Here is a 26,626-nt window from a genome sequence, read left to right on the forward strand (position 1 = left end):
TTTGTACCTTTGTCTTACTTTATGAATGAAAACATGCATCTGTTTAAAGTGTGTATGTGTACACACAAAGGATGAAAGAAAACTAGTAAAAATCTTTTGAAACTGAAAAAGTGAATGATTATGCTGTAAACTTGGCAAACTGGAGGATTATAGTTAAAATATCATTTTTTCTGTCGTTCAAGTTGTCAAACTTTTTAATGACTGGAATCTTTTCAGATGACCAAACTGCATGTTTTTTTGTAACAAAACAATAAATCATTTTAGGTTGTTTTTTTTTTTTGTAACTGTAGGATAACAGACTATAAGTATTTCCTGATTGCTGTAATAATAAATGCAAGGAGGTGTATCTTGATAAAGATGGGAAGATTTGATTTATGATACTATGAAAGCTGGTTTCTTACATAAGTTTTATGTACACACGCCAACACATTTCTTCATATACAACACATATAATGAATAACATGTATCAAAATATGCACCTTTTCTATGAACAGTGACTGTGATCTATGAAAAAAAAAACACCCAGCATGATGTATCTGAATATAAAACAGAAAATATGTCCTGATCAATGTAATTGAAGCTTATTTATGCTGAAATAAGTTATGAAATATGAAGTATTAAAAGTTTAAAACTGTGAGCTTGCCTCTATATTCATTCTTATTTTCACTCAAGACTTTTCACTCAAACTGTGCTTAAAAGCGTGCCAAAAAAAAAAAGAGAAGATTTTTTATTGAACTGTTAAGTATATTTCTTTATTGTCTTTTGCAGATATTTTCATTTTGATAAGTGTATAACTTGATCTATGCAAGAATTTAAAATTTTATGTTTTAAGGCTTTTAGACGTCGGAGAAATTGAAGACCTTTAATAAAAATAGGTTTTTTATGCCACCGCAGCATCTGCGATGCGGTGGCATATAGCGATTCACCTGTGTGTTTGTTTGTGTGTGTGTGTGTGTGTGTGTGTGTGTGTTATATAGATTATATAGTGAACTTAAAAAATCTTCTTGTGAAAAACCACTAGTCCAATTTCAACCAAACTTGGCAGGATTGTTCCTTGGGTGAAGGGCTTCCAAAGTTGTTCAAAGAATTTCATTCCATGCAGAAATCTGGTTGCCATGGCAACCCAAAGGAATTATAAGAATAAAATTTAAAAAAATCTTCTTGTGAAGACCCAAAAGGCCTAGAGCTTAGATATTTTGCATAAGGCATTGTCTGGTAGACCTCTAACAAGATTGTTCAAATTATAGCCCTGGGGTCAAAATTGGCCCCGCCCCGGGGGTCATTGATTTTCACTATGTACATATAGTAAAAACTTAAAATACCTTCTTGTAAAAAACCCAAAAGGCCTAGAGCTTAGATATTTTGCATAAGGCATCATCTGGTAGACCCTTACCAAGATTTGTTCAAATTAAGCCCTTGGGTCAAAATCGGCCCCGCCCCGGGTCATTGATTTTCACTATATGTACATATAGTAAAAACTTAAAACACCTTCTTGTAAAAAGACCCAAAAGGCTTAGAGCTTAGATATTTTGCATGAAATATTGTGTTGTAAAACTCTTTAGCAAGATTGTTCAAATTATAGCCCTGGGGTCAAAATTGCCCCCGCCCTGGGGGTCATTTGATTTCAATATATACATATAGTAAAAAAATCAAAAAAATCTTATTGTCTGAAGGTACAAGGCTTAGAGCTTTAATATTTGTTAAATAATATTTCATCTAAAAGGTACTCTACCAAAGTTGTTCAAATTTTGCCTCTTGTGTCAAAATTAGCCCCGCCCCTGGGAGCCATAGGTTTATCCTATATGTATATAGTTAAAACTTAAAAAAATCATCTTCTTTATATTTACAAAGGATAAAGTTAATATATTACACATGAAACATTGTGTAGTGAACCTCTAGCAAGATTGTTCAAATTATAGCCCTGGGGTCAAAATTGGTTCCGCCCCCGGGGGTCATTGATTTTCATTATGTACATATAGTGGAAAAAAAAAATTTTGTTTGAAGGTTCAAGGCATAGAGCTTTGATGTTTGATATATAATATCATTTATAGGTCCTCTACCAAAGTTGTTCAAATGTCAAAAATTGGCCCTGCCCGGGGGCAGTGATTCTCATTATGTACACGTAGTAAAAACAGAAAATAAAACAAATGTTTTCTGAATGGGAGAAAGCTATAGCTTAGATATTGGTGGACCTGTATCAAGATTGTTATTAAACCCTTGGGTCAAAATTATGCCTTGCCCAAGGGGACAGTGACCTACTTTCTTGTCCTTTGATGTACAACAATGACATTTTGACCATGTGCACAGTTTTAGTTGTAAAATTGAACTTTGACCTAGATTTTGATGATGTGACCTACTTTCTTGTCCTTTGATGTACAGCTATGAAATTTGAACCATGCGGTGGCATAGCATTTTTCTCAAATGCAATCTTGTTTTAATATGTCAAAATAAAAGATTGTTTCCACTGAAAGATTTTTAAGAAGAAAGTTATATTATTACATGTATTACTAAAAAGACCAGAATAAAGTGGAAATGGTATTGTCAATTAAATGAGCCTTGCTTAATCATTCTTACACAAATTAATCAATTAAAATATCTAGGTATACAGGTACCTACTTTCACACATTCATTCCTTTATTTTTATGGCCTTTTTATCAATAATAATATAATTTTCTTCTTTATGTTCTATCATGGGAAACAATTAGTCATTTTGACAGATTTAAAACCTACTTTTTCTTCCGGTCAATGATTTTACTGCAGTTTTACTCCATTTTTACTCATGGGGAACCTGATTCTGGTCACTGATTTGTATTCATACACCACTTTTGATCTATTATCTACATTGAACTTTGTGAAATGAGCTGTCAAAAATTTAATATCTCCCTCATTGAAAAACTTTATCTTTATCCAAAGTGAAACGTTTCCATTATTTCGGTATTTTGGGTTATTTGATGGTGGCGAATACCCGAGCCTGTGTCAAGTGTGAAATTTGAGTAAGGCCATAAATTTTTATATTGTTTGTTTTTCGGTAAAAATGAGGTCATTTGCCTTATTCTTTATACGTTATATATCTAAATCATACGATGTCTGTAGAGTGTATTGGGTTAACGTACATGTATGATTTAAGGTAAATAATTGACATAGAAAAGTCACTTCATATAAAAAAGATAGAACCCAAGCTGTTTTTTTTATACAAAAGAGAAAAAAAGAAAGAAAACTTTTTTTCTTTTAAAGGACAACATCAGCTTGTGATTTTTATATAAAAAAAAGAAAGAAAAAGTTCATATTTTTTAAGGAGAACATGAGCTTCAAGTTTTAAAGTCTGTATGATTAAAGTTTGTTGGTTTCTTATAGTGAGTGTTTTTGTTTTAAAGGATAAATTATTGTGCTCTAAATTTACCTGACAGCTTGAGAAATGTTATAAGAAAAAGTCTGGAAAATGGTTCAAAGTTGAAATCAGATTAAAGATTTTTTTTTTTTTTTTTTTGCTTGCATGGGTGATAAAATCATTTTTTCCCCAGTATCATGATTCATCTTTAGTCTTTGATTTATTATCTGTTATCCTTTTATATGGAAATTGGGAAAAAATTTCAAACCGTTACATATGTCAGGGGTTGAATTTAATGTTCAGTAAAAAATGAAAAACTCGTGTATTTTTTATTAAACTTTGAAATTTGTGAGTGCAGAATATAGAAGAAAATAAAGAATAAATTGATTATCAATTGCTTTCTCTGCTAGTTAAACCAGAAAGTTACCAAGATTTATATGACCTAACCACATTAGAAACTCAAAGGAAAAACAAACAAACATAAACCAGTAAAAGAATAATAGGATAAACAATCTTGAAATATTGCTCAAAGACCCATCCTTGGACTAGATGTAACTCCGACCTTTCTTCTTAAACCCCATCAACATTTAACCAGACATAAAAGAATGCTGACAGGAAGATTGGTATAATATATGTATCATGTGTTTCAATCATGTCTAATTAAGACTAATCAGTGGGCACCTGTTTTTATTTCCATACAGCAAACTTTGTTCAACAAGGTTCAAATGGAATCATTTTTCACCTAGTTTGTCTACACTGCAACTTTATAACTTGTTCATTTTTCTGTGTGAAGATTATTACACAGAGTAAATTACATATATAGATGTTTGATAATAAAGATGGTGTGTGTGATATGATCAGTAAGGTATGGCAGTAAAATTTTCACCACCCTTGTGAATAGGGACTAGGTCAGCCAAAATATGGAAGTGGCTTTAGTTATGAAATTCTGTAAGAAGGGGTAGAAAGTCATGTATAAAAGGGGGGGGGGGGGCGCAAGTCATGGCAACAGCCAAAGTCTGCCATATTGTAAATTTTGGCACCATTATTGGGAAAAAATCTACGGATTAACAGTATGACTTGGTCCATGTACTTTATTGAAAAAAAGTAAGATAGTTTGGTTTGATACTTAAATAAAGCCACACTATTCTGTTAATTTAGAATACTTAATAATTACTAGGTTCTTATGTCAGTTCAGTGATGTTTTTTATTTACATCAAAATATAATAAATTATATGTTGTTGGCAATATTTAACATTCCTCCTGCTGATTTTATCACCCTCACAATATATTGAACAAATTCTCTCTTGAAAAAACAAATGTTTATTTGCCTTGAACTACTGACTGTCACTACTATTTTAAAATAACATTTTGACATGATAAAAGTAACACCCCACCAAATCATATTTTTCTTACACTCAACAAAGCCATTGACTGGTGGTTTTTTTAGCTCGACTATACGAAGTATATGGAGAGCTGTCCTACTCGCCTTGGCGTCGGCGTCCGCGTCCAGATTTCAGATTAAAGTTTTGGTGCAGTAAAATATTTTTCACTATAACTTTGTCATTTCTTAAGGTATCAACTTTAAACTTCAAATATATGTTCCTTATCATCAACCACATCTTATGTGACAAGGTTCATAACTCTAGCACCAATATTTTCAGATTTATCTCCCCTTGAACTTAGAATTTTCCTTAAAAAATACTATTTTTTACTGTAACTTCTTTATTTCTTAAGGGATCACCCTCATACTTCAAATAAATGTACCTTATCATCATCCCCATCTTATGTGACAAGGTTCATAACTCTAGCACCAATATTTTTAAGATTTATCTCCCCTTGAACTTAGAATTTTCCTTAAAAAAAATATTTTTTACTGTTACTTCTTTATTTCTTAGGGGATCACCCTCATACTTCAAATATATGTACCTTATCATCATCCCCATCTTATGTGACAAGTTTCGTAACTCTAACACAAATAATTTCAGATTTATCTCCCCTTGAACTTAGAATTTTCCTTAAAAAAATATTATTTTTTACTGTAACTTATTTATTTCTAAAGGTATCAACTTCATACTTCAAATATATGTACCTTATTATCATCCATATCTTATGTGACAAGGTTCATAACTCTAGCACCAATATTGCAAGAATTATCTCCCCATAAACTTAGATTTTTTTACTAGAAAAATGTTATTTTTTACTATAACTTTTTTAGTTTTAAAGGTATCTACTTCAAACTTCAAATACTTATTCCTTATCATCAATTACATTTTATGTGACAATGTTCTTAACTCTTGAAGCAATTTTCACAGATTTATCTCTCTTTGAACTTAGGATTTTCTTTAAGAAATATTATAACTTCTTTACTTTTTAAGGTATCTACTTCAAACTTCAAATATATATTTCTTATCATGACACACATGTTGTGTGACAAGGTTCATAACTCTAGCGTGACTATTTCTAGAATTATTTCCCTTGATCTTGGAATTTATGTTAACAAATGTTATTTTTTTTACTATAACTTAATACATATTAACACATAATTGATTTTTCTTTCATAGTTTTGTCCTCCTTACTGCGTCCAGTATTTTATTAGTCGAGCTTGGCTGTCTCCTGTGACAGCTCTTGTTTACTTACTTGGGAAGAGACCTTACCCTCTTGATTTTGGTAAGTTCAGAGTTTTTGGGAAAACTGAATGATTCTAAAGAAATTTTTTATTCTGTTACCTTTTGTAGGCCTCTGCTACCTTTGTAGACCTCTGTTACATTTTGTAGGGCTCTGTTACCTTTTTAGGCCTCTTTTTGTAGTGCTCTGTTACCTTTTGAAGGCCACTGTTATAAAAGGTTAAAAATCATTGATTGACTGATACAAATATTAAATGTGTAATTTCTTGTGTTTTACAGGACTGGGTGACAGCTACAGATATAAGAATTGTGCTAACACGTATGAACACATTTGGTGACGAGATCTTTGGAGATCCCCGTGTATTGAGATCATATTTCTACGCTGTCGATGACTTGGCAGTAGGAGCAAAGTAAGATTTTAATATAATGTCTTAAAGCTACAAGTCATGCCTGCAGATGAATTAACGTATTTTAAAAATATAAAACATCTTAATGATGGTTCAGTGTAGAACTAAAACTGGTTGATAATAAATCACCTTAAACAGCACTGGTGTTGATGTAATGATGTGTTTCTTCTTTTACCTCTGATTAAGGAAATAACATGTAAAGAGTTTATGAAATCATCAAATGTAAATAAATGTGACCATTCTTTGCATGCTTAACCTTTAGAAAAGATAATGGTAAAATGGATTTTTTCATAATCAAGTTTCTTCTAGGTTACTTAAAGATTTATGATTTTTGTGTCGCCTTGAAAAGGTGACATATAGGGGTTACTTTTGTCGGCGGCGTCGGCGGCGTCTGTGTTGGCGGCGGCGTCGTCGTTGTCGGCGTCCCCTAAAGCTTGTCCGGAGCATAACTCAGTCACTATAAGTCTGATTGACTTCAAACTTGGTATGCATGCTCCTTTCAATAACCCGAAGTGCAGTGCACAAGAACCAGTACTCTGCAGTTCTTATGTTTTGAGTTATTGCCCTTTTTTAATTTTCATACTTTAATTTTGTCCGGGCCATTTCTCCTAATGTATAAAAGCCATGGACTTGAAACTTCATAGGATGATAGGTCTCATTAAGAAGAAGTGCAGTGCACAAGAACAGGTACTCTGCATTTCTTATTTTTTGAGTTATTGCCCTTTGTTTATTTTCATACTTTAATTTTGTCCGGGCCATTTCTACTTAAGTATAAAAGCTATGGACTTGAAACTTCATAGGATGATAGATCTCATGAAGAAAAAGTGCAGTGCATAAGAACTGATACTCTGCATTTCTTATTTTTTGAGTTATTGCCCTTTGTTGATTTTCTTACTTTATTTTTGTCCTGGCCATTTCTCCTCAAGTATGAAAGCTATGGACTTGAAACATCATAGAATGATAGATCTTATTGATAAGAAGTGCAGTGCACAGAAACTGCTGCTCTGCACTTATTATTTTTTTAGTTATTGCCCTTTGTTATTTTTCATATTTCATTTTTGTCCTGGCCATTTCTCCTAAACTACATTGTTCACAAGGCGACACATCCGACTCGCGGAGTTCTAGTTTTACCATATAATTATTTGACACTTTAAAATGTCATTTTTTAGGGTAGACTTACTCAAATCATTTCAGTATAATTTTTCTATATTGAACATTTTTCTAAATTACCAATAAAAAAGAAAAAAAAAGAAAAGAAGTATAAATGTGGAGAGATATGCTGCTTAAATGAAATAGTATTGCAATTGTTTGATGCAGTCTCCCCTGGAAAACATTTTGTCAGAAGCCTTGTAAGTTGTTATGTGGCTATATAAGAAATGTCCATTATCTACCTTTATAAAGCTGATTAACACATGTATATAACTTCAGACATAACTTTTTAATATCTAGTTGTTTATTCCTCTAGTCAAAAACATTTAAATATGATCTTCATTGTTTTTATCTTCTTTTTTGTGTGTTTTTGCATGGAGAATCATTTGAAATTTAGTTAAGAAATATAAAATATGCAGTAACATTGTAGTGTTTTAAATCTGTTGAATGTAGAACATATCTGCATAAATTATCCGTTAAAAATGATTGAAAATGTAAATAAGTTACATGATACTTTGAAAGATACATAATTAATTAAAGTAAACTTTGTAAAAATGTAATGAATTTATTTTGCTATGGTGTAAAGATTTAAATACAAGAATAATTGTCTATAACCAGGCTAGAGGCCTATCTTTCCCTGAAACACTGGTTAAAGTTTTATTTGCTACTCTTGTATGTATAATTATATCTCATCAATCACTGAAGGTATTGGCTTGTTACTGCACACATTTATTTTAGACCATAGTAGGTCATTTTCCAAAGCCTCTAGCATAGATTTTTACAGAATTATGGTCCTTGTGAACTTAAAGAACTTCAATATTCATGTTTTAGAATTTTAATTGAAGGTCTCTTTCCAAGGCCCTTTGTGAAATTCCTTCATTACTTTCCGTGACTCTAGAAATATCATGTATTTGGTATGAAAATTTCCTAATTCCATCATTACCTAGGCTTTTGCTTTACCATCAAGCTTGAGAATAGACAACTTAACTCTTGTTATTTGCCTATCCTCTTTCTCAAAAGTTATAAATATGTGTATATATACAATTGAATAAATAAGATAATATATATATGCTTAATTATATAGTTTGAATCAGAACAACTTCAAGCAGGTATAGGAGGGTAAAGTTTCCAGTATTTGTTGAATCATTATAATGATATGAGCCGTGTCATGACAAAACCAACATAATGGGTTTGTGACGAGCATGGATCCAGACCGGCCTGCGCATCCGCGCAGTCTGATCAGGATCCATGCTGTTGGCTATCAGTTTCTCTACTTGTTTTAGGGTTTGTAAGCGAACAGCATGGATCCTGATCTGGTCTGGATCCATGCTGGTCACAAACGCATTATGTTGTATTTGTCGTGACACTTCTCATATGATTTTATTTTTTCAGATGTAAATGTAATGGTCACGCAAGCAGTTGTGAGATAGCACCTAACCGAGAGCTGATTTGTGAGTGTGAGCACAACACCACCGGTCCTGATTGTAACATTTGTAAACCATTCTTCAATGATCGCCCCTGGGCCCGAGCCACAGAGGAAGAACCTGGGGAATGTAGACGTTAGTATTTGAAATTTAAATAAAATTATTTTTAAAAAATTATAAAGAAAAATGAAATTTAAATATGGCTTAAAAAGTTGAATGTTTAATGTAATTTTTCTCCAAACATAATTGAAAAGATAATATTTTGTTGATAAATGTTTTAAAAGAAATTTTCTTGTCAGAATATTGTGAGCTGTTACTGTTTTATCTCCTATGCTATTATACTATATTTGTGGCTTTAGGCCAAGATTACATACATGTATATTACATAGCTTGTTTTTTGACATTCTGATGTAACTTGATTTATTGTTGATATATTATATAAATGTGACAATATTGCTGGTATTTGCTTTCCTTGTATCATACATTACATGCAATATTTCCCAAGGTATGCAAACTGCTTTAAATTTAGGTCAGTGTAATTAATAAAGCTAGCATTAATTGTGTCAATTTGCATGCACATGTATTACCTTGGCATTAAATTTGCATATTGTAATAAATTAGCTACTAAGTTAATTGAATTGATTTATCCAACATTTGAAATAGTCCAATTCCCATGTTAAAGGATATTATGATAAAAACTTTGTAAAGTATTTTGATTTACACCTATTTTCACATATTTCATGGTCAAGTTTTTGTATTTTAATATGTTTAAGTTTTCAAAGGTAAAGTATTTTGATTATATTCTCTATTTTCACATATATTCAGCGTGTGACTGTAATGGTATGAGTGAGGAATGTTACTTTGACGAGGATCTGTACCGTGAGACAGGACACGGAGGTCACTGTACTAACTGTCGTGATAATCGTGGAGGTATACATTGTGAGGAGTGTCTACCGAACCACTACATAGAGCAAAGGACCAATAGGTGTACCGCCTGTAACTGTGACCCTACTGGTATGTTACTGGTATATTTGCTGAACATTTTGATTTGTCATCTTCTGATGATCTCCTCCTTTGAAATAAAACTTTTCTTATAATTTTTGGTCAGTAGTGGAGTTTATGTTCAACAGCATTATATTCAGAAAATAGATTATTAAATTCTTGGTATATTTTAATATGGCAGTAACGTTTGCTGCCACGTTTTAAAAGTTATGAGCTGGTCATTTTTAATAACAGAAAACTAAAACAAATGGAAATAGTGAAAAACTTCCATTTACTGAGTGCATAGAGAACTCTGTTTATTGTATAAGGTATTTGCTATGTATTATTACTATGTATAAGCCATGTTTAGCTTATAATGCAGGTTTGTTTAGAATTCCCTGCACATTTGTGTAAACATTGCGGATTGCTCTATAATTACTAACTGACAGGTGCTTTATATACATAAACATTATATTGTAATATTTATTTTCACTGTATGTAAATATACCTTCAAACTTATAGCTAAATGCAGCTTTGTTTTCCTATGTTTTGGAAAAGAGCACCCTTAAGTATGTAAAGTGGTCTTTTTTGTTGTGATTTGTGTTTTACAGATTATAACACAAAAATTTCTTTTTCACTGACCATCTGTCAAAAAAAAAGACCACAATTTATGTTTTATGTTATAGACATTCCATGAAGGTTTGATTGAATTAATGTATCTATAAATTTGCATCCAAAAATGATAATAAAAAAATTGCTCCCTTTTAGGAACTGAATTTAGCAAATATGCATATATTGTATATTACTGTTTTATGTTTAAATATTAACAGGGTCAGAAGATTTACAGTGTAATGACCAGGGTCAGTGTCAATGTAAGCCTGGAGTTACTGGTCAAAGATGTGACCGGTGTGAGGATAATTATTATGATTTTGGTATCTATGGTTGCAGGTAAACATATTCAATTCATTTATTTAACGATTACAGACAAGGAAATAGTTAGAGAACGATTATTTCAACAGAAAAAGAAGTTACCTAGTTTATTGAAAATATTATAAGATATTAATAATTTGATATTTTTATTTACATTTACAATCAAGTACATCAAATAGTATGTATTATTATGTATCTAAATACAGTCATTTTTTGTGTGTAAAAGGTACAATTAGATCAAGCCAGACATTTCAGTATTTCTTACTACATATGATATTGCCCTGGTCGTGAATGAAAAATGTTGCATTTCCACGGAATACCAAGGTTTATAGCAACACTGCTTAACATACTTTACTTCAGTAATGTAACTAATCAGATTAACACACTTGTGCTAACTGTTGTATTTCCTTTTTGAATCCTTTACAAAATACTGTGTAGTTCATATAGAATTAGTCGGTGCAAAGTTTAAGTTATCAAAAGGTTAATGTCTCTTTAGAAACAGTTGTAACAGTTTAAAAATGTTAACAAAACTGTAATAAGGGAAAAAGTTGTATTTGTATGTTTACATTTTACTTCTGACCTCTAAATTGGCTTAATTGGTATTATTAAGATCTGAAATTCGGTACTTTCTTATATATATGCATTTAATTTTTGTTTCTCGTATAAGTAGTCTTTTCTTTTTCATCCTTTACCTGGCTTCATGTGTAATGCTGACTTGCCCAGTTATGTATTTGGAAAAGTCTGTAGTGATTCAAATTTGAGCATATTACTGTTTAGAGACCTATCAGACTATATGAACGTGCAGAGTCCTGTCCTCTGTCCTGCATTGTTGACATAGACATGTTATTTTTGATTCAAGTTTTCAGATTATTTATTATATTTAATTAACATTTTAATTTGTCTGACAGACCATGTGGCTGTGTGATGGAAGGTAGTCTTGACAACCAACCAAGATGTGACTCTGACACTGGTGCTTGTCTCTGTAAACAGTTTGTAGAGGGACAGAACTGTGATAGGTAAGTGGTATATACCTCTTGTTAAATGATTATAGCTGGAGGATTGTGGTTGTATTACTATGGCTACAGGATTGTGGCTAGAGGCTTATAGCTGGAGGATTGGGGCAATGTTTTGAAAGTATAATTATCATGGTTCTTTGCATGAATTTAAAGTTACATTGTTGTAAGTGATAAAGCACTGCTGAATAATTTTTATGCATATTACAATATAATGATTTGCAGTAGCAGGCATTAATTGCGACAGTAGGAAGAGATTTTACCGTCCACTGGTAGTTTTTGCACCGTTTATGTAATAATCTTACAAAAATTGATGTTTTTTTAAAGTTCTAAGTCTTTAATTAATATTAAATAAGTATCAATATGGATAACACTTAAAAAAAAGGAAACAGAAATTGCTGAATTTTATCATTTTTCAATTCATAAATGTGTTTAAGAAGATTCTATTTTTTTACCAATCATGAAATGTCTATGGATATCATCTACTCATTGATTTATGTGAATTGATTGAAAAGTTTTGATATGATTGCTAAAGAGGGGAAAAAATTAAACAATTAAGCCATCAGATATTTTTATATTTATTTATGATATAAATAGCTGTCTCCTTGATTGATACTTTTATGTAGATGATATAAATAACTATCTCCTTTACCAGTTCTAGACATTCTCTAAATGGTAACTTATACTTGAAGTACATAAAAGTATTTCATTTCAAGTGACCACTTCAGATAAGTATCTATATAGGACAGGATTGAATAGCATCTATTCAATATCCACTTGACAAGGAATATGTTGTTAATGTATTTGTTCACCAATGGGTTCATTGAAAACACTCAAGAAATGATTGGGTGCTTGTATCTATTGCTAGCCTCTATTGAAATAAAATTGACATTTTTTTACCTTTAGTTACATTCTTTAGGGTGAAAAAAATTTAAAAAAATATTTACCAAATCTCATGTTAACAAATTTAATCAGATAAAACTGATGGTTATCAAGTATAACAGAATTTTTATAGAAAATGCTGGAAAACACATTTTTTTTTCTTTTGGTATTGAATAGTATCTGGCCATTTTACTTTGTATCTATGAACAAACCATTGTCAAGCTTCTGTAGTGATACGGTATTTCTTTGGTTTGATCATGGTAACTTGCAAGTATTGCAAAGTCTATGCAGTGTCTTTATTTCTCAAAATGTTATGTCATCTTGTCTATGTATGATGTTTTGTTTACTTATAATTCCTGAATTGCTTTTGATTTTCTACAGTCAAAGATTTTCAATTCAATAATAGAAAAAAAGCCTTTTAGACACTATATGTTAAATTGTTAATTGCTTTTTTAGATTTACGTATATATTTAATAACTCAGACACTTTTATCAAGGTAAAATACATGTTTTTTTTCTGCAGATCACTTAAATTTTTGTATATTTATTTATGTGATTTACTCTTTATTTGAATGTTAAAATGTTCCAGAATTAGCCGTTTGACTTTCAAAAGATCACTTAAGATACCCTCTCCACTAGGGCCACTCAATTTGTCAACCTGCCTCCTAATTTAATCTGTTTTAAAATTAATGTAAAACATTGCTATTATCTATATATTAAGCATGGTGTGTATATTTCAGATGTAAGCCTGGATATTTTGGTTTAGAGAAGGAGAACCCCTATGGTTGTATCTCATGTTTCTGCTATGGTCATTCTTCTATCTGTACTAATGCTACAGGATACTTCCCTAGACCCATACATACAGATTTTGAAACTGGTAACGTTATGAGTAATTCATGTAAAACATAACTGTATATTTAAAGACCCATTATGCCTCACAAATGCTGTCATTTTTTTATTTCTCAAAATCTTGTTATTTTTGGTATCTTGTTAAGTTTTCTTATGTTGTTAAATATCTAACATGCTCTTCATCCATAATAAGAACATTTTTCAGCGCATGTTTGACATTTCTGAGGCATAGTGTGCCTTTAATAAGCTTGTTTTGATAATAGATTAGAATATTCGGCTGATTAAATTTCTAAATTTATTAGTGTAAATCACAAAGTTTTCTGCAGACTTGTTGAAATCAGAGTGCTTTTCTTGCCTCTTAGAGCTTTGTTGATCTTGAAGATTTAACGTTTTGAAAAATATTAGCATTATCTTGTAGCTACACATTCTGTAATTTGAAAATCTACATTAGAAACATGCAGTATTATAATGGAATGTATGTGGGATAATTGAGCTTAGAGATTTAATTTAACCACTTAGTAGTCATTTTGTTTTTGTTTAACAGGAAAGCAAGGATGGACTGGAATAGACAGAGGTAACAATGAGATACAGACACAGTATAACGGCATACTACAAAACCTGGGTGTTTCAGCACCTGACGGGATTGACATGGTCTATTTTAATGCTCCAGGTATATATTTATTTTCATTTTATATCATAATCTACACAATTTAGCGTGATAGACTTGTCTTGGTATATAAATTTCAGATCTCCTCATTGTAACCTTAAGGGTTTTGGTTTTGTTTTTGCTTTCATATAAAAAAAAAATAGCCATTGAGTCTCTTTTAAAATTGCAGGGACATCAAGGCTTTTTTGGCTCTATGCTGGTAACATTATGTAACACTTGAGCTACTGGAATTTAAAGTATTTGATTTTGCCATAAATAAATTGCCAGGTACAAGAGCATGAAAGAAATATATAGTAGCTTAAGGGTTTCAAAAACTCTTGTGCTTGAATGATTAATTAATATTTACAAATTTTGTTGATATTGGTAAGATTTCCAGTGCAAGGAAAACATGTTTAAACAAAACAATCAGGTTGAATCTAATACTTTTAAAATTTATAATTGATATTTCAGCACGTTATTTGGGTGATCAGAGGTTCAGTTACAACCAGTTTCTGTCCTACAAGCTTAGAATAGGAGAGGAAGTCAGTGCCACACCTTCCATTGTTGACATCATTATCGAGGGAGCGGGGCAGAGAATCTCTGCACCATTCTATTCCCAAGGCAACCCCACACCAGGACTGGAGTCTGCTGAGTACAGGTTCCGTTTAAATGAGCACCCTGATTACCGCTGGTACCCACAACTTAAGTCCGAGCCTTTCCTGACAATCCTGGCTAATATCACAGCCATCAAGATTAGAGCTACCTACAGTAAAGGAGGTATGTCATCTTTTGTTTGGTAACATCGTATATCAAGATTATAGACATATTACCTGTGAAACATTTGTTAAAGTATTCCTTTTGTACCAATTTTATTTGCTATTCTCATCTTAGAATTTCAGCGATGCTTAGCAAATGTTTGAATAATCATCATTAAGTAAGTTGTAGGTTCTTATTGAGGTTCAGGGGGTTGCCAGTTGTCTGTATAACAAAGTGCTGTTTTCTTTAAGTATTTAAATTTCGTGTTCCATTTAGTTACAAAAAAATATATGTTTTGCATGTCTGTATTGTAATTTATATTTTGTTTTTATTATGTTTATTTATTTCATGGCAAGTAATTATATGTTTCTCAAATATTCTCATGTACAGGGGTAGGATTTGTGGATGATATACATCTAGACACTGCCAGGCGAGGGTTTAATGGTGAAGAGGAGGCGTCCTGGGTGGAGTCCTGTACCTGCCCAGAGGGTTATGTTGGCCAGTTCTGTGAATCTTGTGCCCCAGGCTTCAAGCGTGATCCTCCAAATGGTGGACCATTCTCATCCTGTGTACCATGTGAATGTAACGGACATTCTGATCAGTGTGATGCGAATCAGGTAAGATTATTTTGTTTGACTAGGGGTAAAAATAACTCATTGTTACCAGCTTTTTTGAATGGGGGTACACAGGGAAATAGTCTTGATAATTATTACTAGCATAGATATAGGGCATGGTTCAATAAAATATTTGGTTTGGGTTATTCTGCCTTCTGAAAATATTAGATAGTATTGTCTGTATTAGATTGATTTGAATCATACTATATGGATTATTTAGTTAGAGTGTAAATTTTGTATACTACACTGAAACAATATGGCTAAAGATAAAGTTTGTATTTTCCGTATATAAAGTACAGTTGGTGTTATTAAAAAAAAAGATATGCAAAAGTTAATTTTAAGAAACATTTCTCAGAAATAATTGTTGGAAAATTGCATGTTCTGTATGCAACACTTTAGACAGACTGAGTAAAAACTTTGAAACTTTTTCAATGTTGGTTCATTATTTACAGAGTAATTCCTCTGGAAAAAAAAACAAATGAGCAAATGATCTGAAATTTTGCACACAAGTTATTTGTCTAGATCTGCATCAAATCGAACATTAATCTCGAAAAGTTTTTTCCAGTTCTGTCATGTCAAAAAACCTCAGTGAAGTATTGGGAATTAAAAGTGTAGACTATATATTCTATAAGACATAATGAACAGCTGGGCATATTTATACATTGTTAAATTTGATATGTTATAGGCATTTTTTCTTCTCATTTCCCCTTAAAAAAACATGATGATAAATTTATAAAGAACATGTATTACTTGCATAGTAATTGTTTAAAATTTTCAAACTTACACAGGCCGATGTATTTGTAATGACAACACTGTTGGAGATTTCTGTGAGAGATGTGCTGTAGGTTTCTATGGAGATGCCAGGGAAGGGACGACAGATGATTGCCAGCCATGCCCGTGTCCTGGTCAGGGGCCATGTGTACAGTTACAGGGTGGTGAGATAGTCTGTACGGCTTGTGAAGAAGGATATGGAGGTAAGGACAGTATTTACATGCTGTATTTTGTACTGACTGGATTTGTGTGTTATATGTTAGACCTCCATGGAATAGAGGTTTAAGTTATTACCTTTGAATCAGTGTAAAATGCTTTGAATCTACAAGAAAGCTTATAATAGATTGATGGTTCTACTTTAGTTTTCCTTTCTTTGCTTTTATCTTTGATATAATCTCAAGACTTATATCATGTTTTTTGCTATTGTCAGTGAAGTGCTGGTTAGTTCCCATTTGACTCAATGTTTATATCATTGAAAACAGATCTCTGCTGCCTTCCCCAAAAAGAAAAACAAGGCTTAAAATAAATGTACATACAAAGTTATATTCTGATTATACATCTAATTTATTTACTTATTTTATTTTATAGGAAATCTTTGTGATATATGTTTGGATGGTTTCTATGGAGACCCTAAAGGTTGGTACGGTGCAGAGAGACCTTGTGAAAGATGTCAGTGTAATGGCAACATTGATCCCAATGCTGTTGGAAATTGTAACAGGTATGAACCAGTAATCTTCTCAAATACTTGAAAGTTAAAACTTAGAGCTGTGCAGAATTTGAGATAATGCATCTACATGTACCCCCCCCTCCCAAATAAAAAAATATGGATATTTTTTTGTTAAGTCATTTGTAATAGAACTTTTAGAAAGTAATATGATACCAATGGTTCATGTTATAAACGTGATAATCTGTATTATGAAAACTGCTTCATGTAAACATGTAAACAAGACATATTTATATATACAGATAGGGGAAATTGCTCTGTTCTTATATGAACCCGGTTTTCCAAATTTTATTAAAACTTACAATGGGGAATGTTGGCAGGTGGTTCGGATCTTTATTGTGAGGAAGCTATCAAGCTAGCTTACGAAAACGTTAGTGGTTCTACTCAGTTGCCCATTTGCACCTGAAATAATGCATAGAAGGGCACTTAAAGTCTTTCTCCACTAGTAAAGCTGGAAAGTGGCCACATTACCTATACTGTGTTGGTGCAACATTAAACCCAAAATTATTATTTTTTATGGTCTGGTTGAAAATATGGCGAACAAGTCTGGTATTGCATGTGAAAGAATGATGTTGAATATTTCAGAACAACTGGAGAATGTAGAAAGTGTATATACAGTACAGCAGGATTTTACTGTGATAAATGTTTACCTAATTACTATGGTGATGCCCTAGCTGATGAGAAGGGAGATTGTCAAGGTGAGAACTAATATTACTAAGCTGATTTTATTAATTGATTTACTCTCACATTAGTTACTTGTTATTAGAAGGTAATTTAACTACTCAGTTATATTTAAACTTGTATAATTTAATGTAAATTTATATCCGACTATCAATTAATCAGTACCTGAATTTATCATGATGTCTAGGTTTTGGTGACTTAAAGGTCCATTGGGCTGGATGCTTTTAATACTTTTAAATTTTTGTATATTTGTAACATATTAATAAAATATTTACTTACTTATTGTTGAGTATTTGGCTTTCATTTCATTTGGAACTTCAGATGAAGCTCAATTTATTATTCACTAATGGTATGATATTGTTTATTTGTTTCCAGCATGTAGCTGTTACCCTTCTGGCACCCTCACTGCTGGTGTCATCTCCTGTAACCCAGCAACAGGTGACTGTCCATGTCAGCCGAATGTTAGAGGGAGACAGTGTAATGAATGTGAGGAAGGTTATTGGAACCTCGACAGTGGACAAGGTATGTTGATATAGAAAACCTATCTCCAGAGTATTTACTATTAGGGGGAGAGATGGCCAAGTTGTTAAGGTGTCTGCCTCTCAACTTGGGGATAGTGGGTTTTAGTCCTACTCAGAATGCGATCAAGATTCCTTATATGACACCAGTACTGGTCAGTTCCTGGAAGTGAACTCCAAAGTGACTAATATAAGTTGCAAGAACTAGTTTCATAATCAAGCTAAAATAAATATGTTTTAACTAAGAGTATTTTACTGTTTAAAGTGGGGGTAGAGGGCGGAGTATAACAATCTGTGACAAAGTGTTTGATTCAATTACTATCATATTTATTCTAATTATTAGTTGCGAAAAGCACTATTTTCTTATAGTAGCATAAGAATTTACGTCGTTGGAATCCTATCCCAGCAATTCTTCTTCTAGGAGTAACTTTTCATAAACTGTATAATAGATTTGGTATTGGACAATTCTAATGTAAAACAAATGGGAGAAAAAACAATTGACAGCTTTAGATCACATGGCACTCAAATATTTTATATCATATAGATCTCACTACATGTAGTAAGTAATGTTTTATAACAATATTGATATAGTGTCTTTATTATGTTGTTATATTATCATATTGATTCAGGTTGTGAGGCATGTAACTGTGATCCTGAAGGTTCTCTCAACAACACCTGTAATCTCCTCACTGGACAGTGTGAGTGTAAACCAGGAGTGACTGGCAGAATGTGTGACCAGTGTCAGAGATTTTACTACGGATTCTCAATAGTAGGATGTACAGGTTAGCATGACAACATACTTTATACAATCCTACCCACCCCTAACCCCTTATCTAACCAAAACTCCTCTTATTCCCATCCACAACTTTTTACCTAATCCACATTTTCAACTCCTTACCAAAGCCCCAGCTCAACCCCTTACCTTACTCCCACTTCCAACTCCTTGCCTAACACCAGCCCCGAAGCCTTTTATTTTTTGCTTTATTTTGAAAGTTCAAGTAGAACTTTATGTATTGCAATAAGAAATGTACTCTTATAAGTGTAGTATCATTATTGTGTGTATTAAACATTGGCAAGTAGATATCAAGTGCTGTAGGATAATGATAATAAAATTATAATGTAAGTGTTGTAAAACAAAATCAAAATTTCATTTAGAGTAAATAAATATTATAAATGACTGAAACAGAGGATGTTGGTTTTTTTCATGTGCTTGAAATAATAATGTATATGCCATATGACCATATCAGTTATATACTGTTTTTAATTTTTTTTTATAGAAACAGCAACTTGATACACATACTTGTAATTCATTACCTGTTACTATTTATGACCTCTTGCTATGACTTTATGTCTTTTCACCATAATTCATTACCTGTTACTATTTATGACCTCTTACTATGAATTTATGTATTTTCACCATGCAGCGTGTAATTGTGACCCGGAGGGATCATTGGACATGCAGTGTGACCAGTATGGTAACTGTCCTTGTGTTGCTGGTGTCGAGGGTAAACGATGTGATAGATGTATGGAAAACAAATATAACATCACCGCCGGATGTATTGGTATGTATCATATACATTTGAGCCGCATCACGCCAAAACCAACGTTATGCATTTGTGACCAGCATGGATCCAGACCAGCCTGCGCATCCAGTTGGTTTTGTCGTGATGCGGGTCATTTAATGTCAGCTGTTAATGTATGTGAGTGGTTGTCTTATGGTTATAATTTCTGTTTCTCATCCAAATTGTAACGTTCACTTGTGGCTAAGGGGTCCCCTTAATAGTTGAAGCATCAGAATTGCATCCACCATTTATCCAAGAGTGAGGGTAATGGCACCTGGGGTTTATGCATCTTTTTAGCTCTATCAGGTGGGGTGGTTTTGACCCCTTGTGTTGTTTTGAAAATTGTAACACCTGAGGTTAGCCAAAATCATCTTTCCTGTTTCATCACCATATGACCTAAACTGTTGGTGCATGGTAAAATCAAACAAAATAAAACAGAGTTTAACGGTTTGAGTGTTATTTTGGTCCCAACAATGTTTTCTATATATCAGAAGTACTTGTTTGTCCCAGGAAGGGATGTTTAGAGAGTGATGCAAATAAGCTTCTACTCTCATAATATTTGTGGAAAATTAAATATGTTTCAACAAAATTCATGTAATAGACTTAATATTTGAATTTAGAAATATCTGTGGGTAAAAAATGCCTGTTAGTGAGTTTAATGGAGTCAGTTTTTGACATGATTTCATGGTCCAATATGTCACAGGGTGAGAAAATGTGTAAACTGACTGGGATTCAAACCCGGGATCCTTGCAAATGCTGTTACATGGCTCTACCAACTGAACTATCCAGCCGCTTACATATATTCTCCATTTTATAGAGAACAGTTCTAAACCATTTTAAATATAATGATTTAAATTTTTGCATTTATCAGTGTTTCCATTTGGATTTTTGCAATTTTTCGTATGATTTAACAAATACATTATTCTTGTTTCCGCAGATTGCCCACCATGCTACAGCTTGGTTCAGGAGAGAGTCAACATTCACCGTGGAAAGTTACGAGAATTGAACAATTTAATTTTGAACATTGGCAATGATCCTACAGCATTTAATGACACACAATTCCTAACTCAGCTTACGCAAGTCAATGACTCTGTCAATGTTCTCTTGGATGAGGCCAGAGGGGCTACAAGTAAGTGTATTCTACCTAGAAGTTGAATAAAGCATTGGTTTTAGCCACTAGCTAAACGTGTCTGATATAGAATTCGATTTGGGATTTTAAATTTCTTTGATGTGATAAAGGCATATAACCTTCTGAAGAAAGTTTGTGACTTTCACCAGGTGCTATAGTACCGATGAAAGATTGAAAGTTTAAATACCAGCAGAGACATTGATTTTGTTTTTAGTTTAATAATGAAACAGAAGAATATGAATACACAATAACTGAGATTCTAAAAGTCTTGTGGTTGAATAAGGATATTAAATACATAAGAAGGTATTCCCTTCCACAAAGACTGCCTTTTAAGGTATACAGAATACTTTCATAAGAGTTTTTATCACATACCCTTGTGAGTTTTGCTAGTCTATAAAAATGTAACTGCACGGTCTTGCATTTATTATGACATGACGTCATTTGCATTATACAAACATGTAAAGGCGTGCTGTTAGCGATATACAATAGGTGCATCAATGATAGATGATTCTTTTCTCAATGATAGATGATTCTTTTTCACTTTAAACAGTCTTTATTTTGTAATGTGTTAAATAGAATATTATATTATATTTGTGTAGGTTCATTACAGAATTTACTGAACTTGTTGAGTAGAAAAATATTTTGATAGCAAGAGGCTTGCGTAATATAATTTTACTCAACTTGTTAAATATACTTAGAATTGTACCTACACTCCTTCGATATCCTCTGTTACTACCTAAAATTGGTCTTATCTATGTGAGATGTGTTAAATTCTAAACCTGAGTTATATTACAGGTGATAATGGCACTATGGGTCAGCAATTACAGACATTGAAAGACAATATCTTAGAAATGTTGAACCGATGTGGTCAGATTACCAAAAATATCCTGACCGCCGGAGAAACTGCCCAGAGCAGCAATGACGATATAATGAAGGCTGAGGAAGCTATATCAAGGTCAGTACTGGTGCATTCACACCAGGGATATATGTCTGTCAGACGTGGGATTTCTGATATTGTGACCACTTCTTAATAGAGGCCACACTTTTCATTTTCCTAAGTAAATAATTGTGCAAGTTGATATTATTTGAGAGGTTTTATATCAATTATTTGAGAGGTTTTGTGTCACCTAAACTTGATATTCTCATAGCTTGTGTTTTATAAATAAGTTTGGCTATATATGGCTTTATATGATAAAGTGTCCTTTGTTCCAGCATAATAAAATCTTCAATTTTGATATGAATATTCTACCAGGTCAATTGAGTTGATTGTCTTCTTTGGATATAGAAAAATGAGCAATGTTTAGCTGAATTCAAATTATACATTCAAGAGAAATGGTGGATTTATTGATTTTTCTATTATCAAAACCTTTTAAAGTTTAAAATTAAATATATAAATAATGAAATTAACAAATTTTTTTACAGTTTACCGGTATATAGTATGTAAATATTAAAATTTATATTTAAAAAAAAAAGTCTACTAGTATATATTTGATGTATCTGCTATAACTAAAAGGAATTTAAACTAATGTAATGAATAATGCCGGAAAATCAGATATAGTCTTAGTTTCAGTAAAATTTTCATTTGTTAAAGCTGATTGAGATGTACAAATATTGATACATAATTACATGTTGTTTATAATGTAATTTGATTATAATGTAAACTTAAAGGGCAGAGACGGCATTGAAGGCAGCAGAGAATTATATCGATACAGAGGGTCAGGCAGCCTTACAGCGTGCTAAAGATGCTCTCAAAAACTTTGGTCAGCAGTCCGCTCAGATGACAGAAATTGCTACAGAATCTAAAGAGCTGTCTATGAGGTATAATTTGTTAAGTTTTACTTGAATTATTAAGCAGTTGATTCATATCTTGTTTTTAAAAATTGTGTTGCTAAATATCTTGTGACTTAAGATCTGATTTGATACTTGAGTGGTTTTGGCTGCTCTGGTTAAGATGGGAGTAATACAGGTTGCTCAGACTTGATTTGTTCAGGTTGCACTGTGAATAACTGTCCGGTATTTACTGTGGTTACAAATACTGTCAAGAAATTTGGATTCTTTTGTTGGAAAGCTAGCCAACTATCACATAGAAAGTCTATGTTCATCGTCTGGTGCCAGTTTGTGTCTGAAATATGTCTTAACATGTCAAGAAGGCTTAAAAAGTGCTCTATCATATTTGTCTTTAAATGAATAAATGCCGAAAAATCTAACACTGTTCTTTGATGTTATTTACTTAGGTATTAAATGAATATATGCTGCAAAATTTAATACCATTTATGTGATTTAAATAGATAATTAAGCAAAATTTTGGGACCATTAGACTTAAATGAAGAAATCTGATGTTTTCAGTCAACGGAGCTCTTTCAGAATCATAATGTTGTCAATTCATATTCTTATAAAATGTCGTAGTTTTCCAAAAAGCTGGTCATCTTGAATCCTTTAGGAAAAGTCATAGTAATATTCTTGTTTATTTGGTAAACAGGCAATTGGAGGAAGCTAAGAGAATTGAGATGATGTCTAAGAAAGCCATGGAAACTTCCAATGAGGCTCTCCGACTTGCCATGGAGACCTTACAGATGCCAGCAAATATTCAGCAAGATATCCGTGACATCAGACTCCGGTATGTTAGTAAATTAATATAATGCACTGATACAAAAGTTATGTTTTCAATCATTTTTTACTGCACCATATATAGTTGAAGCTCTGACCTCCTAAACTTGCATATACTTGCAGATTTTACCTCACAAAATATTTTCTATAGAGCGTAAAGTTGCAGATTTTACCTCACAACATTTTTTTTTATAGAGCATATAGTTGCGGATTTTACCTCACAAAATTTTCCACGGAGCCTATAGTTGCAAGTTTTACCTCACAGAAATTTTCTATTGAGCATAAAGTTGCACATTTTACCTCCCAAACTTTTCCACGGAGCATATAGTTGAAGGTTCGAAGTCATATAATCTTTTCCTTGGATCTATAGTTGCAGGTTTTCATCACAAAATCTCTTCCATGAAGCATATAGTAGTAAGTTACATGACAAAACAACTATTTTTGTGCCCCCACGTTAGTGGCGGGCATTTAGATTTACCCTTGTCCGTCCGTCCGTCCTTCCGTCCGTCCGTCCGTTCACATTTGTGTCGCACGTAACTCACAAAGTATTTGATCTAGAGTCATGAAACTTTACAGGAATGTTGATCAGCATGTGTAGTTGTGCACCTGGGTATTTTGGTCTGGATATTTTTAGTATTTTCAGAGTTATTGCCCTTGATTTAGTAAAATTGTGCAATTTTCAACTTGTGTCGCAAGTAACTCAAAAAGTATTTGACCTACAGTTATGAAACTTTACAGGAATGTTGATCAGCATGTGTAGTTGTGCACCTGGGTATTTTCGTCTGGATATTTTTAGTATTTTCAGAGTTATTGCCCTTGACTGAGTAAAATTTTGCAATTTTCAACTTGTGTCGCATGTAACTCAAAAAGTACTTGACCTAGAGTCATGAAACTTTACAGGAATGTTGATCAGCATGTGTAGTTGTGCACCTGGGTATTTTCGTGTGCATATTTTTAGTATTTTTAGAGTTATTGCCCTTGACTTAGTAAAATTTTGCAATTTTCAACTTGTGTCGCACATAACTCAAAAAGTATTTGACCTAGAGTCATGAAACTTTACAGAAATGTTGATCAGCATGTGTAGTTGTGCACCTGACCTGGGTATTTTTGTCTGGATATTTTTAGTATTTTCAGAGTTATTGCCCTTGACTGAGTAAAATTTGGCAATTTTCAACATGTGTTGCACATAACTCAAAAAGTATTTGACCTAGAGTCATGTAACTTTACAGGAATATCAGGGTTTTTTTCCAGTATTTTGGGAACATGACCCATACCCTTGAGATTGGGAATTTTAGCGGCATTTTGCCCAAAATTGGGAAAAAAAACCACAACATTTTCAAGTTTTCTGAGGCAATATATTCCTTTTCTAATATTATAGGATTTAGTTCACAAAAGTAGGTCTCTGATTTTCAAATTTTTGAACTGTGTTATTGTATGGTGTTTTGACTTTACACCTCCTGGATGTTTCACCCCTGGATGTTTCACCCTCAAAACCCTGGTGTTTTCATCACCACTTTTTAAATTTGATAAATATATGAAATAAATACCATTATGGGTTAATATTATATATAATATAACACATACTTGCAAACAATTACATTCATGAAGAAGATTTTTTTGACATAAATATAGTGAAATTTCCCTGGGAAAATAATTATAAATATGAGTTCTGAAAGAATTATCAGCTATAAGTCTACATGTATATATTATTTCATTTTTTTTTTGTTATCCAAAAATTAAATACCATAAAAATATTGATTAAATAAAATATGTTTTTATATAACAGATAAGAACAATTAGAAGTGTGAAACAATTTTGAATAAAGCATTATAAACACAGGTTTATTAATTACTAAATTAGCACCTTTAGAAGTGTGTAACTAATAGTTCTTTTTAGTTTTTATAAAATAGGAAATAAAATTATATGATGAAAATAACAGTGTTTATTTTAATGTTATGTTATTGTATTGTGCATACATTGTAGATATAGTAATTGACTCTGAATAAAATTTAGTAAATCTTATCATTTTGTTTTTATCTGTTTTTCATACATTGATACATATTTGGTAAATTTTATTTGAACAAGAATGTCATTTTTAAATAAAATTTCTTAATTATAAATTTCAAAAAACAAATATTCTCTCAATGTCTATCATGCAAATTTATATGATAATGAGTTATCTGTCATCTGTAGCTGAAAAAAACTCGCACAATTTGCAACAATACCAAACTTTTGCACCACTAAAAAACAACAATGCATACTTCAACTCGTATTTGTTGGAATTTAATAACATTTGATCATTGACAGGGACAACTGTATCTGATTTAAACTCGTCGCTAGAACTTTTAAAACCCCGAGAAGGAACATCATTGTGGTAACTCACGGTCACCGTTGAAGGATTTCCCATTAGTACTTGCAGTTTCATTCGCCGTTACCGTTTCAGAAGTACAACTCTTTTCCGAGAGAGTCGCTTGCGTAAACATTAAATCATTTTTTTTTTGTTTTTATCAGTGCTTTTTTAACGTGTGAAACATTTTGATTTACTTTCACTTTCGAAGGTCGTAGGTATCGTAAGACGCTCGATAAACTTATACTAAGAAATCAAGCGTCTACTTAACACGTGGGTTGTTTAGACGCCGGCTATTTGCTTAATTTTACGTTCCCCCAAAGATCGATTTTTAAAATTTTTTTTTTTAAGTTTTCGTTTTGGAATTTTTGTATCAAAATTGGGAAAAAAACATACTATTTTCAATTGGGAATATGACCGAATAACGGCTATAAAATCGGCCAAAAAAAACCCCTGGGAATATTGATCAGCATGTGCAGTTGTGCACCAGATATTTTCGTCTGGATTTATTTAGTATTTTTAGAGTTATTGCCCTTCACTTAGAAAATTTTTGCAATTTTCAACTTGTGTCGCAAGTTTCTCAAAAAGGATTTGACATAGTCAATAAACCTTATGGGCAGGTTGCTCAGCATATTTTAGATTTGCACCTAGGGTTTCGCTTGTGGATTTATCCAGTATTTGTAGA

At 32.3% G+C, this 26,626-nt stretch overlaps 1 protein-coding gene across 1 annotated transcript in view; it reads left to right on the plus strand.

The window, feature by feature from the left end:
- Positions 1-6,225: 6,225 nt before the first annotated feature.
- Positions 6,226-26,626, plus strand: part of LOC132716440 (laminin subunit gamma-1-like) — a gene marked incomplete at its 5' end in the record, with an annotated part of 32,078 nt that continues 11,677 nt past the window's right edge. Inside the window, 19 exon segments of the mRNA XM_060699712.1 lie at positions 6,226-6,362; positions 8,901-9,067; positions 9,758-9,946; positions 10,744-10,861; positions 11,752-11,859; positions 13,478-13,614; positions 14,131-14,256; positions 14,704-15,009; positions 15,379-15,630; positions 16,391-16,576; positions 16,962-17,091; positions 17,683-17,795; positions 18,154-18,300; positions 18,926-19,078; positions 19,721-19,858; positions 20,796-20,987; positions 21,783-21,942; positions 22,656-22,805; positions 23,467-23,604. Of these exon segments, the coding sequence (XP_060555695.1) occupies positions 6,226-6,362; positions 8,901-9,067; positions 9,758-9,946; positions 10,744-10,861; positions 11,752-11,859; positions 13,478-13,614; positions 14,131-14,256; positions 14,704-15,009; positions 15,379-15,630; positions 16,391-16,576; positions 16,962-17,091; positions 17,683-17,795; positions 18,154-18,300; positions 18,926-19,078; positions 19,721-19,858; positions 20,796-20,987; positions 21,783-21,942; positions 22,656-22,805; positions 23,467-23,604 (3,047 nt within the window).

The sequence above is a fragment of the Ruditapes philippinarum genome, unplaced genomic scaffold (assembly GCF_026571515.1).
Source record: "Ruditapes philippinarum isolate M1 unplaced genomic scaffold, ASM2657151v2 ctg6262_1_1_1_1, whole genome shotgun sequence".
Taxonomy (NCBI): Eukaryota; Metazoa; Mollusca; class Bivalvia; order Venerida; family Veneridae; genus Ruditapes; species Ruditapes philippinarum.